The sequence below is a fragment of the Phycodurus eques genome, chromosome 2 (genome assembly GCF_024500275.1).
Source record: "Phycodurus eques isolate BA_2022a chromosome 2, UOR_Pequ_1.1, whole genome shotgun sequence".
Taxonomy (NCBI): Eukaryota; Metazoa; Chordata; class Actinopteri; order Syngnathiformes; family Syngnathidae; genus Phycodurus; species Phycodurus eques.
The window spans coordinates 19,662,501-19,688,253 of NC_084526.1; the positions used below are offsets into that span (position 1 = coordinate 19,662,501).

Genomic DNA, 25,753 nt, shown 5'->3' on the forward strand with positions numbered 1-25,753 from the left:
TTTACTCTGTTTACTCACATCCGCTATAGTCTTTCAAAATAAAACTACTGCCTCCAAGGAAACAAGGAAGCGAACGTTCTAATTCTTCCCAACACTTATGGGGGTCGGCTTGACCAAATGGAGGAATTTGTTTTCCAAAATGTATTTTCTATCACTTAATCGTATTTATTACAGCTGTCCTGTATTGTTTCATATTGTAACGCTCTCGGATATTGTCAAGGATAACAAAGTCGCTGATGCCTTTCAGTCACTTTATTCGCATTGACGCGTGATTAGGATTCCCACGCAGTTTCTAGGCAGCACAAGGCCCACTGCAACATGATTGGCTCCTGCGCCGCGGGAAGGGCAGGCTCCGCTGACGTAAAGAAATCACCGTCCCAAACATGTATCACATTTGTACGAAATAAAAACAAAGATGTTTGTCATGGTTAGATTTAGGATGGGTTAGGGTTAGTGGGAAACATTTAACCAGAGGTGGGTAGTAACGCGCTACAGGGATTTGAACCCTGGTCCTCAGAACTGTGAGGCAGATGTGCTCGTTCACCGTGTCGCCAGAAATTAACAGAACTTGTCTGCTAGAGTTTAGTAATTAAAATATACATATTTAAAAAAAAGTCCATGACATGCATGTCACGTGAGTGTTGTTCATGACAGGATTAATGCAATCTCTTTGAGATGGTGCATTGTCATGCTTGAAGATTATTTTGTTAAATGAAAGTACAGTTCTTCTTTTGGAACTATGAAAATAAGTCAGAAACTCCAATATACTTTTCGGCGGCCATTTTGACAACCTCAGGGTCAACATACAGCGGTACCTTGATTGACAAGTGCAACATTCACCGATATACTTGCAGATGTTTATCGAACGTGACAAACATCAAACGCACAAAATCAAAATGAAAGCACTCGCAATGAGCATGGAGGTGATGATGACACTGAACTAAATGCGTGGTGAACGGTTAACAGGACTCACTCAAGGCTTTGACGTCACTCACGAGGCCACACCCCTTACATCTTGTGCAGACGATGTGATCTGAAGGAGGTTACCGACTGTAAGATTGTGGTAGGGGAGAGTGTGGCTAGACAGCATAGGGTGGTGTTGTGTAAGATGACTCTGGTGGTGGGGAGGAAGATTGGGAAGACAAAGGCAGAGCAGAGAACCACGTAGTGGAAGCTGAGACAAGACGTTGTGCAGCTTTTCGGGAAGAGGTGAGACAGGCTCTCGGTGGACAGGAGGAGCTTCCAGAAGACTGGACCACTGCAGCCAAGGTGATCAGAGAGGCAGGCAGGAGAGTACTTGGTGTATCTTCTGGCAGGAAAGGAGAGAAGGAGACTTGGTGGTGGAACCTCACAGTACAGGAAATCATACAAGGAAAAAAGTTAGCTAAGAAGAAATGGGACACCGAGAGGACCGAGGAGAGGCGAAATAAATACATTGAGATGCGACGTAGGGCAAAGGTAGAGGTGGCAAAGGCCAAACAAGAGGCACATGATGACATGTATGGCAGGTTGGACACTCAAGAAGGAGAAAATGATCTATACAGACTGGCCAGACAGAGGGATAGAGATGGGAAGGATGTGCATCAGGTTAGGGTGATTAAGGATAGAGATGGAAATATGTTGACTAGTGCCAGCAGTGTGCTAGCTAGATGGAAAGAATACTTCGAGGAGTTGATGAATGAGGAAAATGAGAGAGAAGGGAGAGTAGAAGAGGCAAGTGTGGTAGACCAGGAAGTGGCAATGATTAGTAAGGGGGAAGTTAGAAAGGCATTAAAGAGGATGAAAAATGGAAAGGCAGTTGGTCCTGATGACATTCCTGTGGAGGTATGGAAGCATCTAGGAGAAGTGGCTGTGGAATTTTTTTTTTTTTTTAATTTTTGATATAGCGGATGAGAAAATGCTTGAGGAATGGAGGAAAAAGTGTGCTGGTGCCAATTTTTAAGAACAAAGGTGATGTGCAGAGCTGTGGGAACTATAGAGGAATAAAGTTGATGAGCCACACAATGAAGTTATGGGAAGGAGTAGTGGAGGCTAGACTCAGGACAGAAGTGAGTATTTGCGAGCAACAGTATGGTTACATGCTTAGAAAGAGCACCACAGATGCATTATTTGCCTTGAGGATGTTGATGGGAGAAGTACAGAGAAGGTCAGAAGGAGGTTCATTGTGTGTTTGCAGATCAAGAGAAAGCCTATGACAGAGCACCCAGAGAGGAACTGTGGTACTGCATGCGGATGTCTGAAGTGGTAGAGAAGTATGTTAGAATTGTACAGGACAGCAGAAAAGTGGTGAGGTGTGCTGTAGGTGTGATAAAGGAGTTTATGGTGGAAGGGGGACTGCATCAGGGATCAGCCCCAAGCCCCTTCCTGTTTGCCGTGGTGATGGATAGGCTGACAGATGAGGTTAGACTGGAGTCCACAGTGACCATGATGCTCGCAGATGACATTGTGATCTGCAATGAAAGCAGGGAGGAGGTGGAGGAACATTTAGAAAGGTGGAGGGATTCACTGGAAAGGAGAGGAATAAGGATTAGCCAAAGTAAAACAGAATATATGTGTATGAATGAGAGGGGTGGAGGGAGAAGAGATAGCGAGGGTGGAGGACTTTAAATACTTGGGATCAACAGTCCAGAGCAATGGTGAGTGTGGTAAGGAAATGAAGAAATGGGTCCAAGCAGGGTGGAGGAAGGTCTCAGGTGTGTTATGTGACAGAAGAGTCTCTGCTAGGATGAAGGGCAAAGTTTATAAGACAGTGGTGAGGTCAGCCATGATGTATGGATTAGAGACAGTAGCCCTAAAGAGACAACAGGAAGCGGAGCTGGAGGTGGCGGAAATGAAAATGTTGAGGTTCTCTCTCGGAGTGATCAGGTTGGCGCGGAATGATTAGAAATGAGCTCATCAGAGGGCCAGCCAAGGTTAGATGTTTTGGAGAAAAAGTCATAGAGAGCAGACTTCGATAGTTTGGACACATCCAGAGGAGAGATAATGAGTATACGTATATGTAGAAGGGTGATGAGGATGGAGCTGCCAGGCAAGAGAGTAAGAGCAAGGCCAAAGAGAAGGTTGATGGATGTTGTGAGGGAAGACATGAGGGCAGTTGGTATTAGACAGGAGGATGCAGGAGATACACTTCCATGGAACAGGATGACATGCTGTCACAACCCCTAACGGGACAAGCCAAAAGGAAAAGAAGAAGTGCAAGGTGGCAGTTATCATGAATAACTGAAGACAGGAATTATATGGCAATTCTATAGTAGTACATTGCATGACGAGGCGTGCCATGGAATTTTTTTCTCTGGATTATTTGGTAGTAGATCTGTTGATTTCTATTGTGCAAGGTAGCAGTTATCATGAATAAATGGCAATAATAATTTATTGTCGCTCCTCGGGCCTGCTTCCTCCTCTTCTCTCCGATCCTTGCGTCCCGCTGCGGTCGCCTCTTCCCGTGGGGGAGCCGGGCGGTCCCCTGCGGGCTGTGGGACCTCCCACACTCAATCAGAATCAGATCAGAATCATCTTTATTTGCCAAGTATGTCCAAAACACACAAGGACTTTGTCTCCCGTAGTTGGAGCCGCTCTAGTACAACAGACAGTCAATTTACAGAACACTTTGGAGACATAAAGACATTGACAAAAAACAATTGTGCAAAAAGATGCAGAGTCCTCTAGCACTTAGAGCAGTTCGAATGACTAATATTGCAATAGTCCGGTGCAATGACCATTGTGCAAAGGGCGCCGAGACTTCAAGGAGTGTATGCGGTTTAAAGTGACGAGTAGTGCGATCATCTGGGACAATGTCTGTTGTGCAAATGTTACAGATACTCCTCAATCAGTGTGCAAATGGAGCAGATGCTACTCTGGCATGAGTGGCCAGTATATGCAAATAGTGCAGCATGGCGAGACAACTACAGTGAGTGCACGAGTAATACATAATTGGCCCCACAGAAATGTGACAACGAACTCAAGTCAAAACATTTCCAGCTTATTGTAATGGAATTATAGGTTAGGTGTTTAAGAACTTGATCGCAAGAGGGAAGAAGCTGTTGGAATGTCTACTAGTTCTAGTTTGCATTGATCGGTAGCGCCTACCTGAGGGAAGGAGCTGGAAGAGCCTGGTGACCGGGGTGCGGAGGGTCCGAGAGGATTTTGCACGCCCTTGTCTTAGTTCTGGCAGCGTGCAAGTCCTCAATGGTGGGTAGGGGACTCCCGACAATCCTTTCAGCAGTTTTGATTGTCCGTTGCAGTCGGAGTTTGTCCTTTTTTGTAGTAGCACCAAACCAGACTGTGATGGAAGAACACAGGACTGATTCGATGACCGCTGTGTAGAACTGTCTCAGCAGATCCGGTGGCAGGCCGTGCTTTCTCAGAAGCCACAGACCAGAGATTGCAGGTTTCTTAGGGACTGGAATGATGGTGGAGCGTTTGAAACAGGATGGAACTTCGCACATTTCCAAAGATCTGTTGAAGATCTGAGTGAAGACTGGAGCGAGCTGGTCCGCGCAGACTTTGAGGCAGGATGGGGACACATGGTCCGGGCCTGCCGCTTTGTTAATCTTCTGTTGTTTGAAGATGCGTCTCACATCCTGTTCATGGATGGTTAACGCAGAAGTCAGAGGTGTGGTTGTGGTCGCGGGTGCGGCCGGGTGGGTGTGTGGTGTGAAACTGGGCGGGTAGTGGGTGCTGGCGGGGGCCGGTGTTGGTGCTGCGGGTCTGGGTGGGATGGCCCTCTTCATCGGTGGTTGTCCGGCCTAATGGGCCCTGCGGGAGCCATGCCTCTTAATCACTCACTTAGCACACACTCACACCATTCACTGTATATATTTCTCACTAACCACATCTGGGCACATACACATAGAAAAGGGTTCCTGGGGGACCGGTATGGGATCGGGAGGGTGTGGGTGTCGGATTGGGTTTCAGTATGTCTGTGCTGTTTCCCAGTCCGTGCGCCCTGCCCCTCCGCCCTGTCTGCCCCCCTGGATTTTAAATGCATCACACACACTCCCCATGTTTTAATGCACCACATACACCTATCTCTGGGGGGTGGTGGGTCGTGGGTGAGGGGCGGGGGGTAGGCTGTTAGGCAGTACTGCCTGGCAGCACACCACACGGGGGGGCACTGATACACGGGGTAGGGCCAATGACTGCTAGTCAGGGAGCTGGCAGTCATAGTAACAGGGGGGGTGGGGGGTCTCACTTACTTGCATGGCGGTGCTCCTGAGCCCGGGACCCCGGGCTGGATGACTGCTTGGTGTTGGGGCTGACCTCTCATGGCCCGGGGCTGCTCCCCCCCCCTATCGTTCCCTTGTCGGGTGCCCCTATCCGCCCTCCTTTTCCTCGGGCTGGGCGGGGACTGGCTGAATCGCAAGCTCTCCTGGGGTTGGGGGGGCATGTGGGGCGGTTGGTGGGCGGGCGGTTGTTTGGGGGGGTGCCTCGATTGATTGGGTGGGGTCCTCAGCTACAGTGGTGCGGCCACCCACAGCAATTACAGGACACTTCTGTTCGTCTTTGTGCATGTAAACAAATAACTCATGAATATGCAAATCGCTTGTGTATCCCCTCACTTATACTCTCGTCCTGTACACTTTTTATAATTTACATAATGCCACCATACTTCAGTTGTACAGCCCCCTACCTTTTTGTTGCATAAGTGTTTTGCTGTATGTGCCCACATCCGCTGTTTCTTGTCAAAGTAAAAGACTACTTCGAACGAAGCAAGTATATGAACTTTACTTTCTTATTCTTCTCATCACTTCTGGGCAACCCCTTGCGTGAGCTTGATCGAGTGTATGAATTTGGGTTCGTCGATGTATTTGTATTTGCTATCCTTTTATTATATTGTATTTGTTACAGTTCTCATATTTTGTTTGTGTCCTATAATTGTTTGATATGATATGTACAATACTTGTTTATAAAATATTAATGTCAAGTAACAAGCTGGACCAAGCGAGTTTATGGTAGCGCCACTTTTTATGCGTAAACTTACGTCACAAAAGAGACGTCGTGTCGCCAGCCACAAGCAGTAAGGCTTAATTTACCTTTAACCAAACTAGGGCTGCTCAACGCACATTTAAATCGGCTAATTCTATGCGCTTGGTAATGTCTGTGATTTTGTTTTAAGTTATGACCTATGTAATTTAATTATTTTTACATGCTAATGTTATGGGCTGCTACACCACGCTGTTGCTAGCTTGCACGTGCTATGCTCAATAGCGATTTACGTGAAATTAGGATGACAGTGCTAGCGCGTGCTAGTTTACAAATTCAAACGGCTTCTTACATGTATGCCATATTTTTCACCACTTATTTGCTTGTCTGAAATCTGTGTACAATGTCTTATGTTCATAAAATAACATCTCAGACATCCGTAATGGAAACTGCGCGTGCGGAAACCTGCTTGATAACAGGAGGATGTGGATACTTTGGCTATCGGTAAGACGTCCTTTCCTTTGTATTTGCTCTTATAATCAAACCATATTAGAATCTTATTGGACATGGAATTCGAATCTTTTTTATGAATTTTTTTGGAGGAGGGGGGGGTTACTAGTGCTCACCACATGATGGCGGCACCACGTCGGTTTAGGCTTAAATGAAATTAGGTAATTCAAATGTGTTCATTAATTTTGTACGGAAGCTTATTGCTGCCACACCCAAAACAATTAAAAAGGTTTTGTATCATATTATAACGTGATACATTTCATGTTATAACGTGATAATTGTCATGTTATAACGTGCTATGTTTCACATTATAACGTGATCAATTTCATGTTATAACGTGATTCCTCCTCTTGTAGTCCCATGCACTTTAAATTACGTCTGAGAGTACCCATACTTATCACAATGCCATCCACTGAGCTCAATAACTGTAAAATCTCATCATGTCTCAACCCAAGCATGAAATAGAACTCAATCAAATTGTTTAAATGAGCCGAGCTATCCATTCTGCAGACACCCACCGTTTCGTAGCAATAACGTCCGGTACAGGTCGCTAGCAAAGCCCGATGAATATGAATATTTGTGTCTTCTTTTCCAATCTTAGATCTTCTTAAACACTCAGACTTATTTTATTTTTGTATTTGTTTTATTTTTATAACATGAAACTTACCATGTTATAACATGAAACTTGTCACGTTATAATGTGATACTAAACTGTTTTTTTTGGTGTGGCAGCAATACGCTTCTGTAATTCATCTATCTCATTAAAAAATGTTGATTAATTTTTGTTTTGTTTAGAAAAATATCAAATAAGAACTATATATTATGTGTATTTTATTTGAATGTTTAATTGTAATTAAACTAATAATAAGTAATACAAATTAGAATTCATTATTTTCATCCATCCATCCATTTTCCGAACCGCTTATCCTCACTATAGTCGTGCCTGAGCCTATCCCAGCTGACTTTGGGTGAGAGGCGGGGTACATCCTGAACTGGTCGCCAGCCAATCACAGGGGGGGGCATGTGGGGCAATTAACCTACTATGCATGTTTTGGGGATGTACCTGGAGACAACCCACGCAAGCACGGGGAGAACATGCAAACTCCACACAGACGAGGTCGGATTTGAACCCGGGTCCTCAGAACTGTGAGGCATATCAGCTAACCAGTGAACCACCGTGCTGCCCATTAATTATTTTATTATTAAAATTAATGATTGTACACATTTTATATACACATTTTAACATCTGTGATTGGCTGGCTATCAGTTCAGGGTGTACCCCGCCTCTCGCCCAGAGTTAGCTGAGATAGGCACCAGCACACCCTCAACCCGAGTGAGGATAAGCGGTATGGAAAATGGATGGCTGGATGGACATTTTAACTTTTTTGTTGTTGGGGGGGGGCGGCACGGTGGCCGACTGGTTAGAGCGTCAGCCTCACAGTTCTGAGGACCCGGGTTCAATCCCTGGCCCCGCCTGTGTGGAGTTTGCATGTTCTCCCCGTGCCTGCGTGGGTTTTCCCCGGGCACTGCGGTTTCCTCCCACATCCCAAAAACATGCATTAATTGGAGACTCTAAATTGCCCGTAGGCATGACTGTGAGTGCGAATGGTTGTTTGTTTCTATGTGCCCTGCGATTGGCTGGCAACCAGTTCAGGGTGTACCCCGCCTCCTGCCCGATGACAGCTGGGATAGGCTCCAGCACGCCCGCGACCCTAGTGAGGAGAAGCGGCTCAGAAAATGGATGGATGGATGGATGGAAACGATTTAACATTTTTTACTTTTTTTTTGTTGTAAAAATAATTACCTGTGTTGCCATATCAACATATATATAATAATCAAGAGCATAAAATGTGTTAATTTACTACGTTATTCAAAAAGCCATTCCTGATTAGCAATCATGAAAAGTTTTTTAACTCCGACCTACCAAAAATAGCATCCGAAGCTGATGTATTTTTCCTTAAATTGTTTTTAAAAAAATTATTCATTAATATTTATTCATTTATCTAATTGAGTAATTGGTTAGTTGATTAATTGTAAATATAATTTTGTAAGTCAGTTTTTATTTTACTTTTAAATTGCATTTTATAAAATTGTTAACTGTTTCAGGCAGCGTGGTGGGACGACTGGTTAGCACATCTGCCTCACAGTTCTGAGGACTGAGGTTCAAATCCGGCCTCACCTGTGTGGAGTTTGCATGTTCTCCCCATGCCTGTGTGAGTTTTCTCCGGGTACTCCAGTTTCCTCCCACATCCCAAAAACATGTATGGTAGGTTAATTGAAGACTCTATATTGGCCGTAGGTGTGAATGTGAGTGTGAATGGTTGTTTGTTTCTATGTGCCCTGCGATTGGCTGGAAACCACCTCACGGTGTACCCCGCCTCTCGCCCGAAGATAGCTGAAATAGGCTCCAGCATGCTCGCGACCCTAGTGAGGCTAAGCGGTACGGAAAATGGATGGATGGATGGTTGACTGCTTAATTAATCCTAATTACATTTATTGTACGTTATGCAATTGAAAATGGTAATGAATAATTTTATTATTGGAACAAACATGTGCTCACATATTTTATGTATTGCCATTATATCGTATATACAGTACTTTACGTAAAACTAATCTGAATTCATAGACTTTTAAAAAAATATTAATCAAATATCTATTTGCCAGGAAATTGTTTGCCTTCTTGATTATCAATCATTTTGAATACGTGCCCCTCCCTGCAGCCTGGCAGCCCACCTGCATAAAAACGGCGCCAAGGTCATCCTGTTTGATGTCATCCATCCAAAGGAAGATGTACCAGAGAGAATTACGTTTGTCCAAGGAGATATCCGCAGCTACGCGCAGGTGGCGAGTGCGGTCTCCGGTGTGGACTGTGTGTTCCATGTGGCCTCATACGGCATGTCTGGCCGAGAGCAGCTGGAGCGGCTTCACATCGAGGAGGTAAACATAGAAGGCACCCGTAACGTCGTGGAGGCCTGCATTCAGTGCAGCGTACCGCGGCTCGTCTACACCAGCACCTTCAACGTGGTCTTCGGAGGTCAGGAGATACAAAACGGAGACGAGAGCCTCCCGTACCTGCCGCTCCATCTCCACCCGGACCACTATTCCCGGACTAAGTCCATTGCGGAGATGGCTGTCCTCAAAGCTAATGGAACGGCGCTGAAGGATGGTTTTGGGATCCTGAGGACATGTGCCCTGCGCCCGGCCGGAATTTACGGGCCCGGGGAGCAGAGGCACCTCCCCAGGGTTGTGGGCTACATCGAAAAAGGGATCTTCAAGTTCATCTATGGGAAAGCCGGTAGTTTGGTGGAGTTTGTCCACGTGGACAATTTGGTCTCAGCGCACGCGCTCGCCGCCGCTGCTCTGACCGCCCAGAGGTGCCACTGCGCCGCCGGCCAGGCCTACTTCATCTCCGACAGCCGTCCCGTCAACAACTTTGAGTTCTTCAGACCCCTGGTGGAAGGTTTAGGATACCCTTTCCCAACGCTGCGCCTTCCTGTCGCCCTGGTTTATTTCGCCGCTTTCCTCATTGAAACCGTCCACCGCCTCGTGGCACCATTCTACGATTTCCAGCCGCTGCTGACACGCACCGAGGTCTACAAGACAGGGGTGACGCACTACTTCAGCACAGCCAAGGCCGAGGCCCAGCTGGGGTACCGGCCCAAGGAGTACGACCTGGACGAGGTTGTTCGGTGGTTCCGGAGCAGGGGGTATGGGAGAAAACGGCAAAGTTCTCATGTCAGTCGAAAGGTGGTGAACCTTCTGGTCGTTGCTGCATTTATGGCCGCGGTTCTCTCATTTCTACCAGTTGTCGCCAGCTGATGATGTTATGTGTACTGTATTGAACTTTAAAGGAAACATGCATTTTTTCACAATTGAAAACAGCTCCCAGGTGTTAGAATCACATCTATGACATGCTTTCATCAAAATACCCTGAGAATCAAGAATTACAGTAAACCCCCTGCTGCACATTGGGCTAAGGACCAAGCCCTGCCACGAATAGCAAAACAACACATGCAATTGAAGCTCCCCCTCAATTTCCTATATACAGTATTTCCCAGTAGTTGAAACCATGAGTAACCATGTACCACAAACCATGATCTCATCCCACAGTTTAACATGGTAAATGGGGTGCACTTAATCCACACCATACAGTGCCCAAAGCGCTTTATCAAGCCTACACATTCGCCCACTCACGCACACATTCTTACACCATTGGACAGCTGCTGCCATGCAAGGCGCTGCCAGGCCCACTGGGAGCAAATTAGTGTTGACTGTCTTACCCGAGGGCTGTGATGCACCGAATTTTCGAACAAAACATTTTTTTCAGCCAGAAATGTCCCAAAAGTGCATTTTCGGTTTTGTTTCAGTCATTAAAAAATTCCACCATTAATATAACCTGTACAACCCAATTGAGATAAATAAATGTTGGGGAGCGTAGATAAAAATAAACAACTGAGATAAATGTAGTTGCACATGTGTGCACAGCCGCTTATACAGTCCCCTCCAAAAGTATTGGAACGGCAGGCCAATTCCCTTGTTTTTGTTGTATACTGAAAACATTAGAGTTTCAGATCCAATTCCAGCTTTTATTTCATGGTATTTACATCTCAATGTGTTAAACAACTCAGGACAGAGCACCTTTTGTTTGAACCCACCCACTGCTCAAGTGAGCAAAAGTATTGGGACACAAATTCACTTAAAGTCCCATAAACAAATACTTTTGGAGGGGACTGCAGCTGGGAATTTGGTTGTGTTCAGAAGTAACCAGTCACATTTAAACTCATGTTTAATGGGACTGAGCACACACCTGCCACCATTTACTGTGCCTCTGATTAAGCCCCAAAAAGCTGTTTTATAGTAGGCTTTTCCTGACATTTTTTTGCTTTCTAGCAGAAGCCTGAAGGTTATTTGCTGACAGCCTGACACAGACTTCTACTTGGAACTGTTGAACCCTGCACTTTGACAAAAGGCCCCAATTCCAGACGAAGAAAAACAGCCTCAAAGCATGTTACCACGACTATGCCTCACTGTAGGTATGGTGTTCTTTTGGTGATGAATGGTGTTGTTTGCGGCGAACATACGTTTTGGAATTATGACCAATAAGTTTCATTGGACCATAACACATTTCCCATATGCGTTTGGGAGATTTCACATGGTTTTTTTTTCATTGTAAAATAAGGCTTCCATCTTGCCACCCTACCCATAGCCCAGACATATGAAAGACAGGAGATTGCCACATGTAGTATACAGCCAGTATTTATCAGACATTCCCGCAGCTCTTTCAGTGTTGCCCATTGGGTTCTAGGCAGCCTCCCTGACCAGTTTTCTTCTTGTCACTGGAGGGGTGTCCAGTTCTTGCTGTCAACTGGTGGGTAGGGACCCAAAAGTGGGTCACAAACCCATTATGGGTAGGTCGCAGATAGCTAATAAAATAATTATGTATTATTCTGATTTTTCCGGTACAGTACAGAGGAGTAATAAGTTCCCACACGGAACATACTAGGAAAGTGACAAGGAATGCTACTTCCTTGTTCTCTAGCCACTAGTTTACGCCGTAAACAAAGCCAGCGCAGCTCAGCCTTTGGTTGGCGAATGTCATGGCGGGTAGTATGCTTTTGGCGGACAGCAAACTCATTTTAAATGGCATTTACAAATGTATTATACTGTACATATATTTTCAGAGGCTATCTTCAGACAAGTAAATTCTTGATTCTATGAAGGTGGGTTGCGACTTTGCAACAATAGGAAAATGCAGGCCCCTGGTTGACAACAGTTGAGAACCACTGTTCTATTGTATATTTAAAGCCTTAGAAATTATTTTGTACCCTTCTCTTGACAGATACCTTTAGAAAAATGAGATCCCCTAATGGTATGTTATAAATTCTCTGAATACCATGACTTGTCATAAGATGTGACTACAAACATGTCAGGAACAAATCTAGAACATCTGAACTTTAGGGTTAATCACAGGTACTTTAAATGGTGGCAGGTGTGAGCGGACTCCCATTTAACATGAATTAGAATGTGATTAGGTAATTCTGAACACAGCCACAACTCCAGTTATCATAGGGTTGTGCCAAAAACATGATCTCTTTGTTTATTTTTACTTACCTCTCAAAAATATTGGCTTTTTTTTCAATTGACAATCATTCAAGCCTCTGCTAACTTTGATCGGAAGCGAAGGGACATTTTCAAATTTGGCCAATTGTCATCTCTGCGTACCCCGCTTTAGGCAGCGATCTAGTTGGGCCTAACACACTGTTCTCTTCTGCTAGTTGCTGCAAAGTCATGGGGGGGAAAAAGTAATCCAAAACTGAACAATACCATGTTTACATTTCATATAAAGTGAATTTCAGCATTGGTACCTACCTCTTTGACAAACGCTTGTTTTGTGTTACCATTTTTGAATTGTAATAATATTGCGTACTATTTATAAATGTGGAAATGAACCCTTTGTAAAAGAGCATTTTAATAAAACTGATTCATACATGCTTCGTTAATATGTACTTTTTTTCCTTTGCTGTTTGTTTGCCTTTAAACTTTGTTTCCAGTCATATAATACTCCTTCCAGAACAATTTAATGGGGAAATTTATTAATATTATTTTTAAAACCTGTCCTGTTCAGCTGGGACCAGTGTGCCCCACTGCCCCCACCACCCTCGGAGAGCATGGGGGCCCCACCCATCAACAGGGCCCAACGCAGGAGCCAGCCACCACCCAAAAGCGAGCCCATGTTAAGCGCCCGTCGTGAGCAAGAACGGGCGAGGGCGCCAAGGGGAGGGGAGAGAGGAAGGTGGGGTCCAAGGAAGGGGGGAGAACCCCCACCTTTCCGCGGCCTGACAACCGAAGGGGGGTTTGGGGGTGCGCAGGCCCCAGGAGTCAAGCCAATAGAAATGTGAAAACCCACCACCCACCCCCTATTACTATGGTTACCTGGTCCCCGACTGGCAACCATTATCCCTGTACCGTGATCGTGTGTAGTGGGTCGTAGTGCGTTAAAATTGGGGAGAGTGGTGACGAATATTACTGATTAACTCCCCTTATATGCTTATGAGGTATTCCAATGTAAAAATGCACTACAATTTGGTGACACAATAACTTACTTCCAGCATCCACCCAGCCATCCATTTTCTGAGCGGCTTCTCCTCACTAGGGTCGGGGGCGTGCTGGAGCGTATCCCAGCTATCATCGGGCAGGAGGCGGGGTACACCCTGAACTGGTTGCCAGCCAATCACAGGGCACATACAAACAAACAACCATTTGCACTCACATTCACACCTATGGAAAATTTAGACTGCGATTGGCTGGCAACCAGTTCAGGGTGTACCCCGCCTCCTGCCCGATGACAGCTGGGATAGTGAGGAGAAGCGGCTCAGAAAATTGATGGATGGGAAATTTAGAGTTGTCAATTAACCTCCTATGCATGTTTTTGGGATGTGGGAGGAAACCGGAGTGCCAGGAGAAAACATACGCAGGCACGGGTAGAACATGCAAACTCCACACAGGCGGGGCCGGGGATTGAACCCCGGTTCTCAGAACTGTGAGGCTGACGCTCTAACTAGTCGCCTACTTCCAGCATTACTCCGAAAATAACAGTTGGTGACAGTATTGGTCGAAAAACACCCTGTTCTCTTCGGTTGTAAGGCGGCTTCGGTGGCTGATTAGTTTTACTTCATTTTAGTTCCATTATAGTTTAACTTGACTGTTACGAGTATTAAAATGTTCGTTAAAGGTCACTGATACAGTCGGCTGACTTCGGTGGAGGCAGCATAGTTCCCTGTCAGTGACAGTGTGGATGGGAGAGTGCCTGTCTGTCTGTCTCTATAAGTGCCCTGTGATTGACAGGCGACCATTTCAGGGTGTACTCTGCCATTCGCCTGAAGTTTTCTGGGACTCGAGCTCCCGGTGACATGGAACAAGAGTTAAGTGGAATAAAGAATGGATGGATGGAAAATTTTAGTGAAAAACATTGCCAATAAAGGGTTTTATTGATGACAAAAGGAATGTGCTTTTAACATCGTATGCGTTACCGATTTGTGGTGCAAATAGCAAAAACCATTAGTAACTGACCCCTGCCCCTCACAAAGATTTATTATTCACTAATCTCTGGGAAAAAAATACTTAATTTAATCATGTACACCAGTTGCACATAATTTAAATGTGTTAAACTGATGCAACTTTCCCCTCCTCGGAGATAATAGAATATGCATCAGTTTACCACCTTTTAATCACATCCAACCGATGTACATGTTCACACTTAGAAAATTCGAAGGACATTTTCAGTGTAGATGCCACAAAATGGCGGCAAAGCATTACTTAAAAAAAAACAAAAAACAAAAACTCAACCACATAGTTCCTTCGCACAAAAAATGATGACAGAAAAATTTGCGAATGCCCATGTGAATATGCTTTTCCTGGTTGATCATAAAATACGGGGATATACGGATTGCTTAAATGAGACATATTAGGCTTTTTGTTTCCAAATTTAAAACAGTTCTCAGTCAGCTTCATAAATTTTTTTGACATTTAAGGTCAAAATACACAAAGGGGCGGCACGGTGGACGACTGATTATAGCGTCTGCCTCACAGTTCTGAGGTGCGGGGTTCAATCCCCATGTGGAGTTTGCATGTTCTACCCGTACCTGCGTGGGTTTTCTCCAGGCACTCCGGTTTCCTCCCGCATCCCAAAAACATGCATGGTAGGTTAATTGACAACTCTAAATTCCCCGTAGGCGTGAATGTGATTGCGAATGGTTGTTTGTTTGTATGTGCCCTGCGATTGGCTGGCAACCAGTTCAGGTTGTACCCCGCCTCCTGCCCGATGATAGCTGGGATAGGCTCCAGCACGCCCGCGACCCTAGTGTAGATAAGCGGTAATGAAAATGGATGGATGGAATACACAAAGGTTAAATAATGACAGTACACTTCACATTCACTTAGAGCACTGTTTCAAATCACTCGGTTTTGGGGGGCCTTTTTTTCATGCACATGAGCCACTGCTCACCCAGGTCCCCTGTACTGCGCCAACCAATGTTATTGTCGAGGTAGGGCATTGAATTCTAGGCCTATAACGTTAAACTGAGTTAAATCCGTTAAAACAGTTAAACCCTCCCACTACCCCATACATGGACCTGAGTAAGCCCACGTCATTTTTGGTCCCTTTGTTGAGAATTCAGAGCCAGAGCCACGTCAGCCCCAGGTCCACCCATTCAGTCATCATCAGTGCAGGTGTTGAAAATGGTGGGACCCAGAGAGTGCAATAACTATTTATTAATTATTTGGGAATTTGGAAGGTAAGTTTGCATCTAAGCTTACAGACACATTTTACAATCTGTGATTCATCAATATGTTCAAACTTTTTTTTGTTCGTACTCTGCAAAAAAATATAGAACCGCTTCAGACCATGCAAATGCAAAAATAATGCAAGAGCAGCTTTAAAAAAAAAACAAAAAAAAATGTCAAACACAACTTTTACCGAAGATCCACAACGTACTGGAACTACAGTCATTTATAAAAACAATCAAGGTTTCCAATGATACAGACTTTGAAAATAGGATAAAGATGAAAAAGTTATAAAAGTTTTGGATGGGCCATCTCAAGTGACTTTAAAGCGCTGCGCATTGATTGAGATGTGTCAGACAGAAGCCCTTTTATAGAAAAATATGGCCATGGTTTATGCAGAATGCAGTTTGCTGGCATGAGCTCGTCATTTAGAATGAATTCTAATTCACTAACATATGCATGGCGGTGCGAAGAAATTTGGCCGGTATGCACGTGTCATGAATCTGACGGTGATTTTGCATTTATACTCAACATGTGGGCAGAGTAAGAACATTTCTACACATTTATTAGTGAATGAGGCCCAATGTTTTGAAAAAGTCAAAACTAAACAGAAGGAAGGCCTGCAGTTCTTAAGATGACCTGGGTTCCGTTGTGACCTCCTGGATGAGTCGTCGGTATGCTCTTGGGATCCATCCATCCATTTTCAACACCGCTTATCCTGGTTAGGGTCACGGGACGCTGGAGCCTATCCCAGCTGACTTTGGGCGAAAGGCGGACTACACCCTGAACTGGTCACCAGTCAGTCACAGGGCACATATAGACACTGACAACCATTCACACTCACATTCACAGCGTCACTGAGTGGGAAGTGAACCCACGCTGCCTGCACCAAAGTCAGGCGAGTGTACCACTACACCATCAGTGACTGCTCTTGGGATAATTTTTATAAGTTGGCCACTCCTGGGAAGGTTCACCACTGATGGTTTTCTCCATTTGTGGATAATGGTTCTCACTGTGGTTCGCTGGAGTCCCAAAACTTTAGAATTGGCTTTATAACCCTTGCCCGACTGATATATGGGAGTTACTTTATTTCTCATCTGTTCTTGAAGTTCTTTGGAGTGTGCCATTTGTTGCAGCTTTTTAAGGTCTTTTGGCTGACTTCATTTTGTCAGACAGGTTCTTTTTAAGTGATTTCTCAATTGAACCGGTCTGGAGGTAATCAGGATGTGCTCAGTGAAAAGGAACTCAGCTTTCCCAAAAATGTGATTATCCACAGTTAATTTAAGATTTAACAAGGGGCCAATTAGTTTTCACTCCGGGCCAAGTAGCTTTTACGTTTTTTCCCCCCCTTCGTCAATAAAATTGTTATCTGCATTTTATATTTACTATTTATCTTTGTCAGATATTTACATACGTTTCATGATTTTAAACATTGACTTGGGAAAGCTAGGCAAAAAGTAAGAATTTGAGCGGGGGCATATATATATTATATATATATATTATATATATATATATATATATACACACACACACACACTGCGATTGGCTGGCAACCAGTTCAGGGTGTACCCCGCCTCCTGCCCGATGATAGCTGGGATAGGCTCCAGCATTCCCGCGACCCTAGTGAGGAGAAGCGGCTCAGAAGACGGACGGATGGATATATATAAATATATACATTTTTCCTGACTGTGAGGCAAACGTGCTAGCTAACAGCCCACCATTGTGCTGCGTTATGATCAAACAAATATTTATTCATGTCTATCATATGGATCTGAAATGATTTTTGGGGGACTTTATACACAGTTCCTGAACCTCCTGACGTTTAACATGCAGAATGGCGCGAGGGGCCGCTTTAAATGCTCTCTTGGGCCGCCCCCTCAGCAGCTCCACGCTGTTGTGTCGGAGGGCCGGCAGCCCCTCGCGGGGTTGCTCGCGATCATTGTTCCTCCGCAGCATTAACCACATTCCACTGGGGCGTAGCGCATCCCGTCTCCATCCCCCGCATTCCTTTGGCGCGAACGAGTCCCCCCAGTCTCCTTCCTCGGAAAACCACATTTCGCCCTCCGTTTTCACTCTGCAACTCATTTTGTGACGTTTTTTTTATTTTTTATTTTTGCATTTATTCTCGTCGGCTCATCTCTAGTCCCGCTCACTTTGTTGTTCACGTAGGGAGAAATGTAAGACTGCCAAACTCCAACCAGCGAGGTGAAATTCCTCCGCGCAGCGCGCCATTGACTGTAAAGGACCTTTCAACTTAACACAAAAAAAAAAAAAAAAAAAACTCAAGTTGACAACCGTTGGCTCGGTAGCGCACTTAAAAGCCTCCCCCCCCCACCCCACACCCCCCAACAGCCGCAATAGGAGCGGATATGCGACTCACTACGACGGGGAAAGACACCTTAGCGCCGCCGCGTTTGGATTTTTCGCCGTGTTTCGTGCCTCCCGAATGGACCTCCGCTAGTAGTCAGCGCTAACTTGTTTCCGGACTACAAAAAACTACAACAACAAGAACATGGAGCACTATGAGCACGACGTGGCTCTACGTGCCGGCCAGATGATGGACGAGCTTTCCTTGTACGACGCCTACTGCCGCCAGGACGCCGCGGGAAGGGATTTGGACTCTGCGGCGACCACGCTCCGGCAGCAGCATCACACCGTGGAGAACTTTACGTCGGGGAACAAAGTCTACAACGCGGCTCCGGTGCGGCCGGTCCAGTGCGGCCGGAGCGTCCCGGTGGATTTCTGCACCCCGCAACGGGAGGCGGGTTACGCCGAGGAGGGCTGCTGCAAATCCGAGGTGGCGCTGCCCTGCTACACCGGCGCCTCCGAGAGGCAACGGCGTTACTCGCTGGAGGTCCACCGGTACAGCACCGGCTCCGCGTTCGACGCCGTCCACAAGCCGTCCCCCCTGCCCGGCAACAGGTGCAACAGTGTGTGCATGGACGGCAGGCATCACAGCCCGCGCTCCAGCCTGGCGTCCTCCTCCGCCAGCCCCCGGGCGAGCTTGGTGGCGTCGGCTGCGGTGCCCGGCGAGGGCTCCAGCGTGCTGAGCCCGAGGTCCAGCTACGCGAGCACGGCCAGCGACACCAGCAAGCACTCCAGCCCAAGGACCAGCCTGAATAGCTGCGACTGCTGCAGCAAGCCCAGCAGCAACCGGACCAGCGGCATCAGCATGGGCTACGACCAGAGGCACGTCAGCCCCAGGTCCAGCACGGCCAGCCAGTACTCCTTCACCACCAGTCCCAGGTCCAGCTACTCGGACTCGCGCTACGGACCCCACGTCAGGGACGATTTCGAGGCAGCCGCCCCACTCATGGCAAGCCCCAGGTCCAGCATGTGTAGCCAGGACGGGAGTGCCAGAGGTCCCGTTTGCGTTCTCAGTCCCCGCTCCAGCATCTCCAGTCACAGCTCGAGGAGTTCCCGCAGCTCCAGGGGGTCCATGAGCACCTATCCGGACCTGCAGCTGCCCTCGCCCAGGGCGTCCATGCTGGGGGGACACGACGACTCGCTCCTGGAGGAGCTCGGGGACCCCAACGGGATGCACCCAGGCCTCCACGTCCAAGAGCACCCCTCGTCCCTCGATGTGACCTCCAAAACGCCCACCGCGAGCCAGAGGTTCAAGATGCCTTATCAGGTGACCTCGAGCCGGGAGAGCGGGCCCAGTCAGGCGGAGAGGCGGCTGGAGGCGCTCACCTTAGAGCTGGAGAAGGAGTTGGAGATGCACATGAAGAAGGAGTACTTTGGTAGGTGCTTTCTTGTATTTTGGTCTGCTTGTGTTTTGGGATCTCAACAACAGGCACACAAGTTGTTGGTCTGACAAAGTTGAAGTTTGCACTTGTGTTTACCTTGTCAAAAGTCCAAAAGGGCTTTTTAGAACCCCAAACCTCAGCGCAGTGGTCGGGCACTTAAAAGGTTTAGTCTGTTGATTGGTGTTTACAAAACATACATGCTAGGTTCATTGAAGACTAAACTTCATGTTTTCAAAACAGGTACTACGTTAATTGATGACTGTAAATTGTCTTTGATATTTTCATGAGTGGATTTTGTTCTTTAACGAAAGTTTATTCTGTTTTTACAAAAAACGCACTGTATGTGAAGTTCTCGGAAGACTAATTTGTCTTTGATGTTGACTAACATGCATCTTCGGTTCATTGAAGACTAAAGCTTCTTAAGTGTTTATGAAAACGTATGTTGGGTTAATCCTTGTTTATGAAAACATGTACCGTTACGTTGATCAGAGTTAGGTTTATTGGAGACTAAATATCCATCCATCCATTTTCTGTACCGCTTCTCCTCACCAGGGTCGCGGGTGTGCTGGAGCCTATCCCAGCTATCTTCGGGCGAGAGGCGGGGTACACCCTGAACTGGTCGCCAGCCAATCGCAGGGCACATATAAACAAACAACCATTCGCACTCACATACACACCTACGGGCAATTTGGAGTCTTCAATCAACCTACCATGCATGCTTTTGGGATGTGGGAGGAACCGAAGTACCGGGAAAAAACCCACGCAGGCACGTGGAGAACATGCAAACTCCACAGAGGCGGGGCGGGGATTTGAACCCCGGTCCTCAGAACTGTGAGGCAGATGTGCTAACCAGTCGTCCACCCTGCCGCTCATTCGGTTTATTGGAGACTAAAGATTCAGAATTTTTATATGTATATTGAAGACCAAATTGATTTTGAAGACCTGCACGATTATGGCCAAAATAATAATCACGATTATTAATCAGTTATTCCTCATGTTGGGGAAACATCTTTATTTTTATTGCACATCTTTGCAACAAACAAAATGTAACAGTTTTCAGTGAATAATCTCAGTAAATCTTTAAATAAGAATAAGTAATAGATAATAATAAAAAATAAATGCGACAAGGCTAAAAATATAATATATTTTGGATTTAAATATACTATGCACGATGGCGATGCGGAGTAAATATCCTTTACGGATCGGATCGGCGAATTATGACATTAAAGCCAATAAGCATAAAATGCTAAATATCATATAATATCTGATACTGATAAGGCCGATCAGATTGGTGTAAAGTCTAGTCGTCAATATAGTGAATTGTCAAGGACAGTACGTCTCCGTTGTTCTGCTTGACCATTGGTCAGTCGTGCACGGTCACAAAATGCAAAGAACTCGACAGTTGTGATTTCCCTCTGTATTAACTCTTGTTGTTTCTTCATTGCGGTCAGGCCAGCCGAAAAGTTCAAGTCAAGGCAGGTGCTACAACGATTGTAAATAGTGTCTTACTGTGACACGCCGCCTCTCCACCAATGTGCTGAGCACGGTGCCGGTGCTTTATAAAGCCTTAACCATACGTTCGCCCCCTGGTGGTTGGCTGACTAAATTGCGGGCACTGCTGCAAATGAAGCACTTTTCATAGGCAGCAGTGCCCGCATTTTATATGTAAAAAAATCGCAGACGATCAGGCTCATTTCATTGTGGCAGCCAAAATCGCGATCACTGATTAAAATTCGATTAATTGTGCAGCCCTACTTTGATGTTCACAAAACTTTAAATTTACATTTGGTTCACTGGCAAATACATTTTGTTCAGTTAAAAGAAAAACGTACATTAAGTCCATCAAACACTCAAAATCTAATGTAAATACAAAACCACTATCATTGATTGAAGATTAAATCATCATTCATGTTTACAAAAATTCAAGTTTGCTTCATTGCAGAGTGTAAATTACTTTTTATGTTCTGTTCAGTTTTAAAATATGCATGTTAGCTTCATTGACAACTATGTTGTCTTGATTGAAGACCGTAACGCGTCTTTTATGTTATCAAAGCATGTACGGTACGTTGGTATGTAGAAGACTGATTAGTCTTTGATGGTTAGTTTGTTTTAGTTTTATGTATGTTGGCTTCATAGATTTTATTTAATTTCCCTCACAGGATGAATAAATTCCTGTGTCTATGCATCGATTTTGAATACTAGAAAGACTTTGATTAGAACTGCGCTATCTTGATGGCAAAATGTCTTTCATGTATATGAAAGTGTGTATGTTTGCTGAATTGAAAAGACTTTATACTGTGCTTGATGTTTTGTTTATTTTTTAAATGTTTTTATGTTTAGCAATGATTATATTGTCCTGATCCAACTTTTTTACTTCCGATCCGATACCAATATTGCAGCCCTGAGTTTTGGCCGATACCGCTAACGGCCCGATCCGATATCAGCAATAATCATACATACCTTACTTATTTTGTAGAAGAATGTTATAAGAAGAATGTTAGTAAAGGCTTGATAAAGTAATATAACTCAAAGAGAGAACAATAATCAGGAAGAGTAGGTATGAGAAAAACCTACCCATTATTAACCAATGGGTTACATAAAGTAACTTTAAAAATAAGAACGTACTACAATTGAATAAAATAAGCAAAAATTATTTTAGAAAATTCTGAAAAAAAAACTTAAATAAAAGCAATATATATATATATATATGTATATATATTTAAATTGCATCATAACCACTGCTTAACTTAAACATTAGCATATTCTAAGTTTGAATAGATTAAATAAAAAAATAAATTGTAAAATGATGAAAAATAGCCTCAATAAATAATAATTACACATACTTTTAAAGTTCAAAATAACAAAGTTCAATTCAGTTATTTTTTTTACTGTCAGTATATAGTGGGAAAAGGATTTGCTTTCTCCATGTGCGGCAGAACACTTTTGAACTTCTTGATGGAAGTGGGGTTTAGTTTTATTGACAATGTCGTGGCAGATAAGAATCATGTCGTGAGGCTCAAGGTGCTTAGCTGTTTCTGTCTGCCTTGTGGGATTGCTGTTCCTGCTGTGCACGTCTTGACCTCTGAAGGGCAGTGTGATGCATGCAATGAGATACACACTTGCAGTAACAATGAAAGTAGAAGTCACCATCGAATATTGTTAATATAACTCGTTTTTTCACAGAGTTTGAAGAATATATGCTGGAGAGTATTGTTATATTGCCCGTTTGTATATGTTTATACAGCTTTTGTGGACCAATATTCATTACTTAGAGAGATGTGCCCCGAGTTCAAAGCTAATTTGCTAATAATAATCGTATGTAAAATTTAGGGTGAGAAGGAAGCAAAAAGCTGAATTTAATGTTAAACTAAAAAGTTAAAACAAAAGTGACCTCATTAGCTGTGGAGAAAGTTGAAAAAATTAGTAAATCTGAGGCAGGAATGTGATGTTGTAGAAATTACAAATTTGTGTAATGCGTATCTCTCTCTCTTAACTACTTATTCACAAAAACACATTTTCTCGTATTTTTGTAGATAATTTCTCAAAATCCTAAATATAATTAAAATGCAGATGCCAATGCACTTACAAGCACCTTTTTTATTACAAGAGACAAATGTAAGGAATTAAACTTCTTGAGGAACTTTCAAACTACCCATCCATCCATTTTCATTACCGCTTATCCTCACTAGGGTCGCGGGCTGCTGGAGCATATCCCAGTTATCTTCGGGCGGGAGGCGGGGTATACCCCGAACCGGTCGCCAGCTAATAGCAGGGCACATAGAAACAAACAACCATTTGCACTCACATTCACACCTACGGGCAATTTAGAGTCTTCAATCAACCTACCACGCATGTTTTTGTGATGTGGGAGGAAACCGGAGTGCCCGGAGAAAACCCACCCAGGCACGGGGAGAACATGCAAACTCCACACAGGAGGGGCTGGGATTTGAACTTCAGTCCCCAGAACTGTGAGGCAGATGTGCTAACCAGTCGTTCACCGTGCTGGCCTTTCAAACTACCCAACGCAAAATTGAAATGAGACAAAAGGAAAATGTTTCTTGGTCTTTGAGTAAAATCCAGGTGAAATCTTCTATCGCTGAATCAATCGCTTTCACGTGGGGAAGCGGAACCTATTTGCAATATTACTTGACATCTAACTTTTAACATGGAAAAACATAGACAACATAGATTCAAATGTCAAGAAATGCCCATTTAATATGATTACAAATGATAATAGCAAATACTCCCTCTTCTGGCTGATTGGTAATACTGCTCGCTCTCTGTTTGGGTAGGGGCAAATTTATTGACGTCACCCCAGAGAACTCTGGAAACGTCAAAACAACCAAAACTGTCCAGAACACAGGGAAGAATTAATTAAAGATGTCAAAGTGGCCCTTAGCTTCTTCGATTTCTTTCTATGTGGCCCTTGGAAGAAAATGTTTGGACACTCCTGCCCTAATAGTCTTTAGGTACATTAACAAGCCCCAGATCTGTTTCCTGAGCGACAGTGGATAAATTGCTGGGCTTTTTTTTTGGTAGGGGCGAGGGCGGTGTAGAAGTAGTGGTAGTAGTAGTAGTCGTCTTCTTTGTTATGTGATAAAGTCACTTTAAATCAACAGGTGGTTGAAAAAGCAACACAGGCCTGCAATTGAAGCCCCTGGTCCCCCCTGAAAATTAACCAACCAGTGGGGAGTGGGGCACTATGAGTGCCTTGGCACACAAGCACCGTGGATGGCAGTCCAGACAACAGTCTAGGGAGTTAGGGAAGTTTAGTCCAGTCTAATCACCTTCCCTGACCAGACACTTTATCAAAGATAATACAATTCACTTTTTCATTAACATTGACAGAGAGGTATTCATTGAACAATATCTCCATGTAACATGGATCTGTTCTGTACTTGAGTTCAAAGGTGCAGGAATGCAGTTTATTTTTAGCCCTGCCGGGGTTGAATACTCAACATCCTGTGCTTGCCACACAGATGCCTTGCGAAACGGGCACACTAGGGATTCAGCATCCTGTTTCTTTTTTTTAATGCAAGACGAACATCCTTGCTGTCTTGTGAAACACTAACCACCATGTTTGGCCTTTGCAGCCTCTGGGTCATTAATTCACGCTTAGCATGTCCAGTAATTATTCATCCATCCACCCATTTTCTGTACCGCATATCCTCACTAGGGTCACGGGTGTGCTGGAGCCTATCCCAGCTATCTTCAGACGAGAAGCGGGGTACACCCTGAACTGGTCGCCAGCCAATCGCAGGGCATATAGAAACAAACAATCATTCTCACCCATATTCACACCTACGGGCAATTTAGAGTTTTCAATCAACCTACCACGCATGTTTTGGGGATGTGGGAGGAAACCGGAGTGCCCGGACACGGGCACGGGAGAACATGCAAACTCCACACAGGCGACGCCGGGATTTGAACCTCGGTCCTCAGAACTGTGAGGCACATGTGCTAATCAGTCGTGCACTGTGTCGCTGTAATTATTCAAAAAAAAAAGGAAAAAAAAGACACCTTTGGAGGTAGGGTTATGCCCCATAAAAGCTGTTTGGTTGTAGAATAGCTCTGTCGCAAATAAGTCGAAATAAGATTTATCTCCATCAAGTCTGCACACATACTAAATACATCGCTACACCATAGGAAATACAGTGATGAAAAGATAATCCTTTGATGATCTCCAGCGCAGAAATTCAGGTGTATATAGTAAAGCAGCACACACAGCAAATGGTTTAGACAATCAAAATAACAATAAATAAATACAATAAAAATACCTAGCAAGAAAACTGTTAGAATGACTTTTTTGAAGGTCAAGGATGTCCACTTCTGTGCCTTTCTGTGACTCTTCCAGTCTCTCTGTATATTTGTTGCAAACTGCTGATGACACGCTGTGACACTTTAATCAGTGGCCATTTCCCTCTGTGAACATTGTTTGAAGCCTCACAATGGCGAGGGACTATTGATCAATTGTTAGGTTTCGTCTTAATGTCAAAATGTAAACAGCATGATGAAGAGGAGGGTTTAAATACCAATTCTTATTGAATCAATACCTTTATTGGTCCATTCATGGATCAAACACCTGTTGTGAAGTTTGCCGTTCAGCTCCCTGTTAGCATCCATCAATCCATCCATTTTCTGTACCGCTTATCCTCACTAGGGTCGTAGCCGTGCTGAAGACTATCCCAGCTGACTTGGCAAGAGGCGGGGTCCACTCTGAGCTGGTCGCCAGCCAATTATAGGGCACACATAGACAAACAACCATTCGCACTCACATTTATACCTACGGG

At 44.6% G+C, this 25,753-nt stretch overlaps 2 protein-coding genes across 6 annotated transcripts in view; both read left to right on the plus strand.

Annotated features, from left to right (window-relative positions):
• The first annotated feature begins 5,768 nt into the window (after window positions 1-5,768).
• sdr42e1 (short chain dehydrogenase/reductase family 42E, member 1) lies at window positions 5,769-12,921 on the plus strand. Of its 3 annotated transcripts, none has more exons than XM_061669277.1 (3): window positions 5,769-6,016; window positions 6,356-6,426; window positions 9,153-12,921. In XM_061669277.1, exons 2-3 carry the CDS (start codon window positions 6,365-6,367, stop codon window positions 10,249-10,251), a joined length of 1,161 nt encoding a protein of 386 aa, XP_061525261.1. In that variant the 5' UTR covers window positions 5,769-6,016; window positions 6,356-6,364; the 3' UTR covers window positions 10,252-12,921. The 3 variants fall into 3 exon arrangements, with proteins under 3 accessions (XP_061525261.1, XP_061525252.1, XP_061525270.1); XM_061669286.1 differs by having other exon boundaries at window positions 5,772-5,793; XM_061669268.1 differs by having other exon boundaries at window positions 5,769-6,426.
• Window positions 12,922-18,014: 5,093 nt separating this feature from the next.
• wtip (WT1 interacting protein) overlaps window positions 18,015-25,753 on the plus strand; it is a 57,860-nt gene continuing 50,121 nt past the window's right edge. For all 3 annotated transcript variants that reach the window (XM_061669235.1, XM_061669244.1, XM_061669255.1), the window contains exon 1: window positions 18,015-19,457. In XM_061669235.1, the coding sequence (XP_061525219.1) occupies window positions 18,227-19,457 (1,231 nt within the window). In that variant the 5' untranslated portion in view covers window positions 18,015-18,226. The remainder of the gene's footprint in view (window positions 19,458-25,753) is intronic.

What these genes read in the sequence shown, in the direction of transcription:
- sdr42e1 (XM_061669268.1), top strand. Translation starts at nt 6,326, where the DNA reads ATGTCTTATGTTCATAAAATAACATCTCAGACATCCGTAATGGAAACT. An exon ending in TGTGGATACTTTGGCTATCG is followed by an intron (nt 6,427 to 9,152) that starts GTAAGACGTCCT and finishes CCCTCCCTGCAG; the next exon opens with CCTGGCAGCCCACCTGCATA.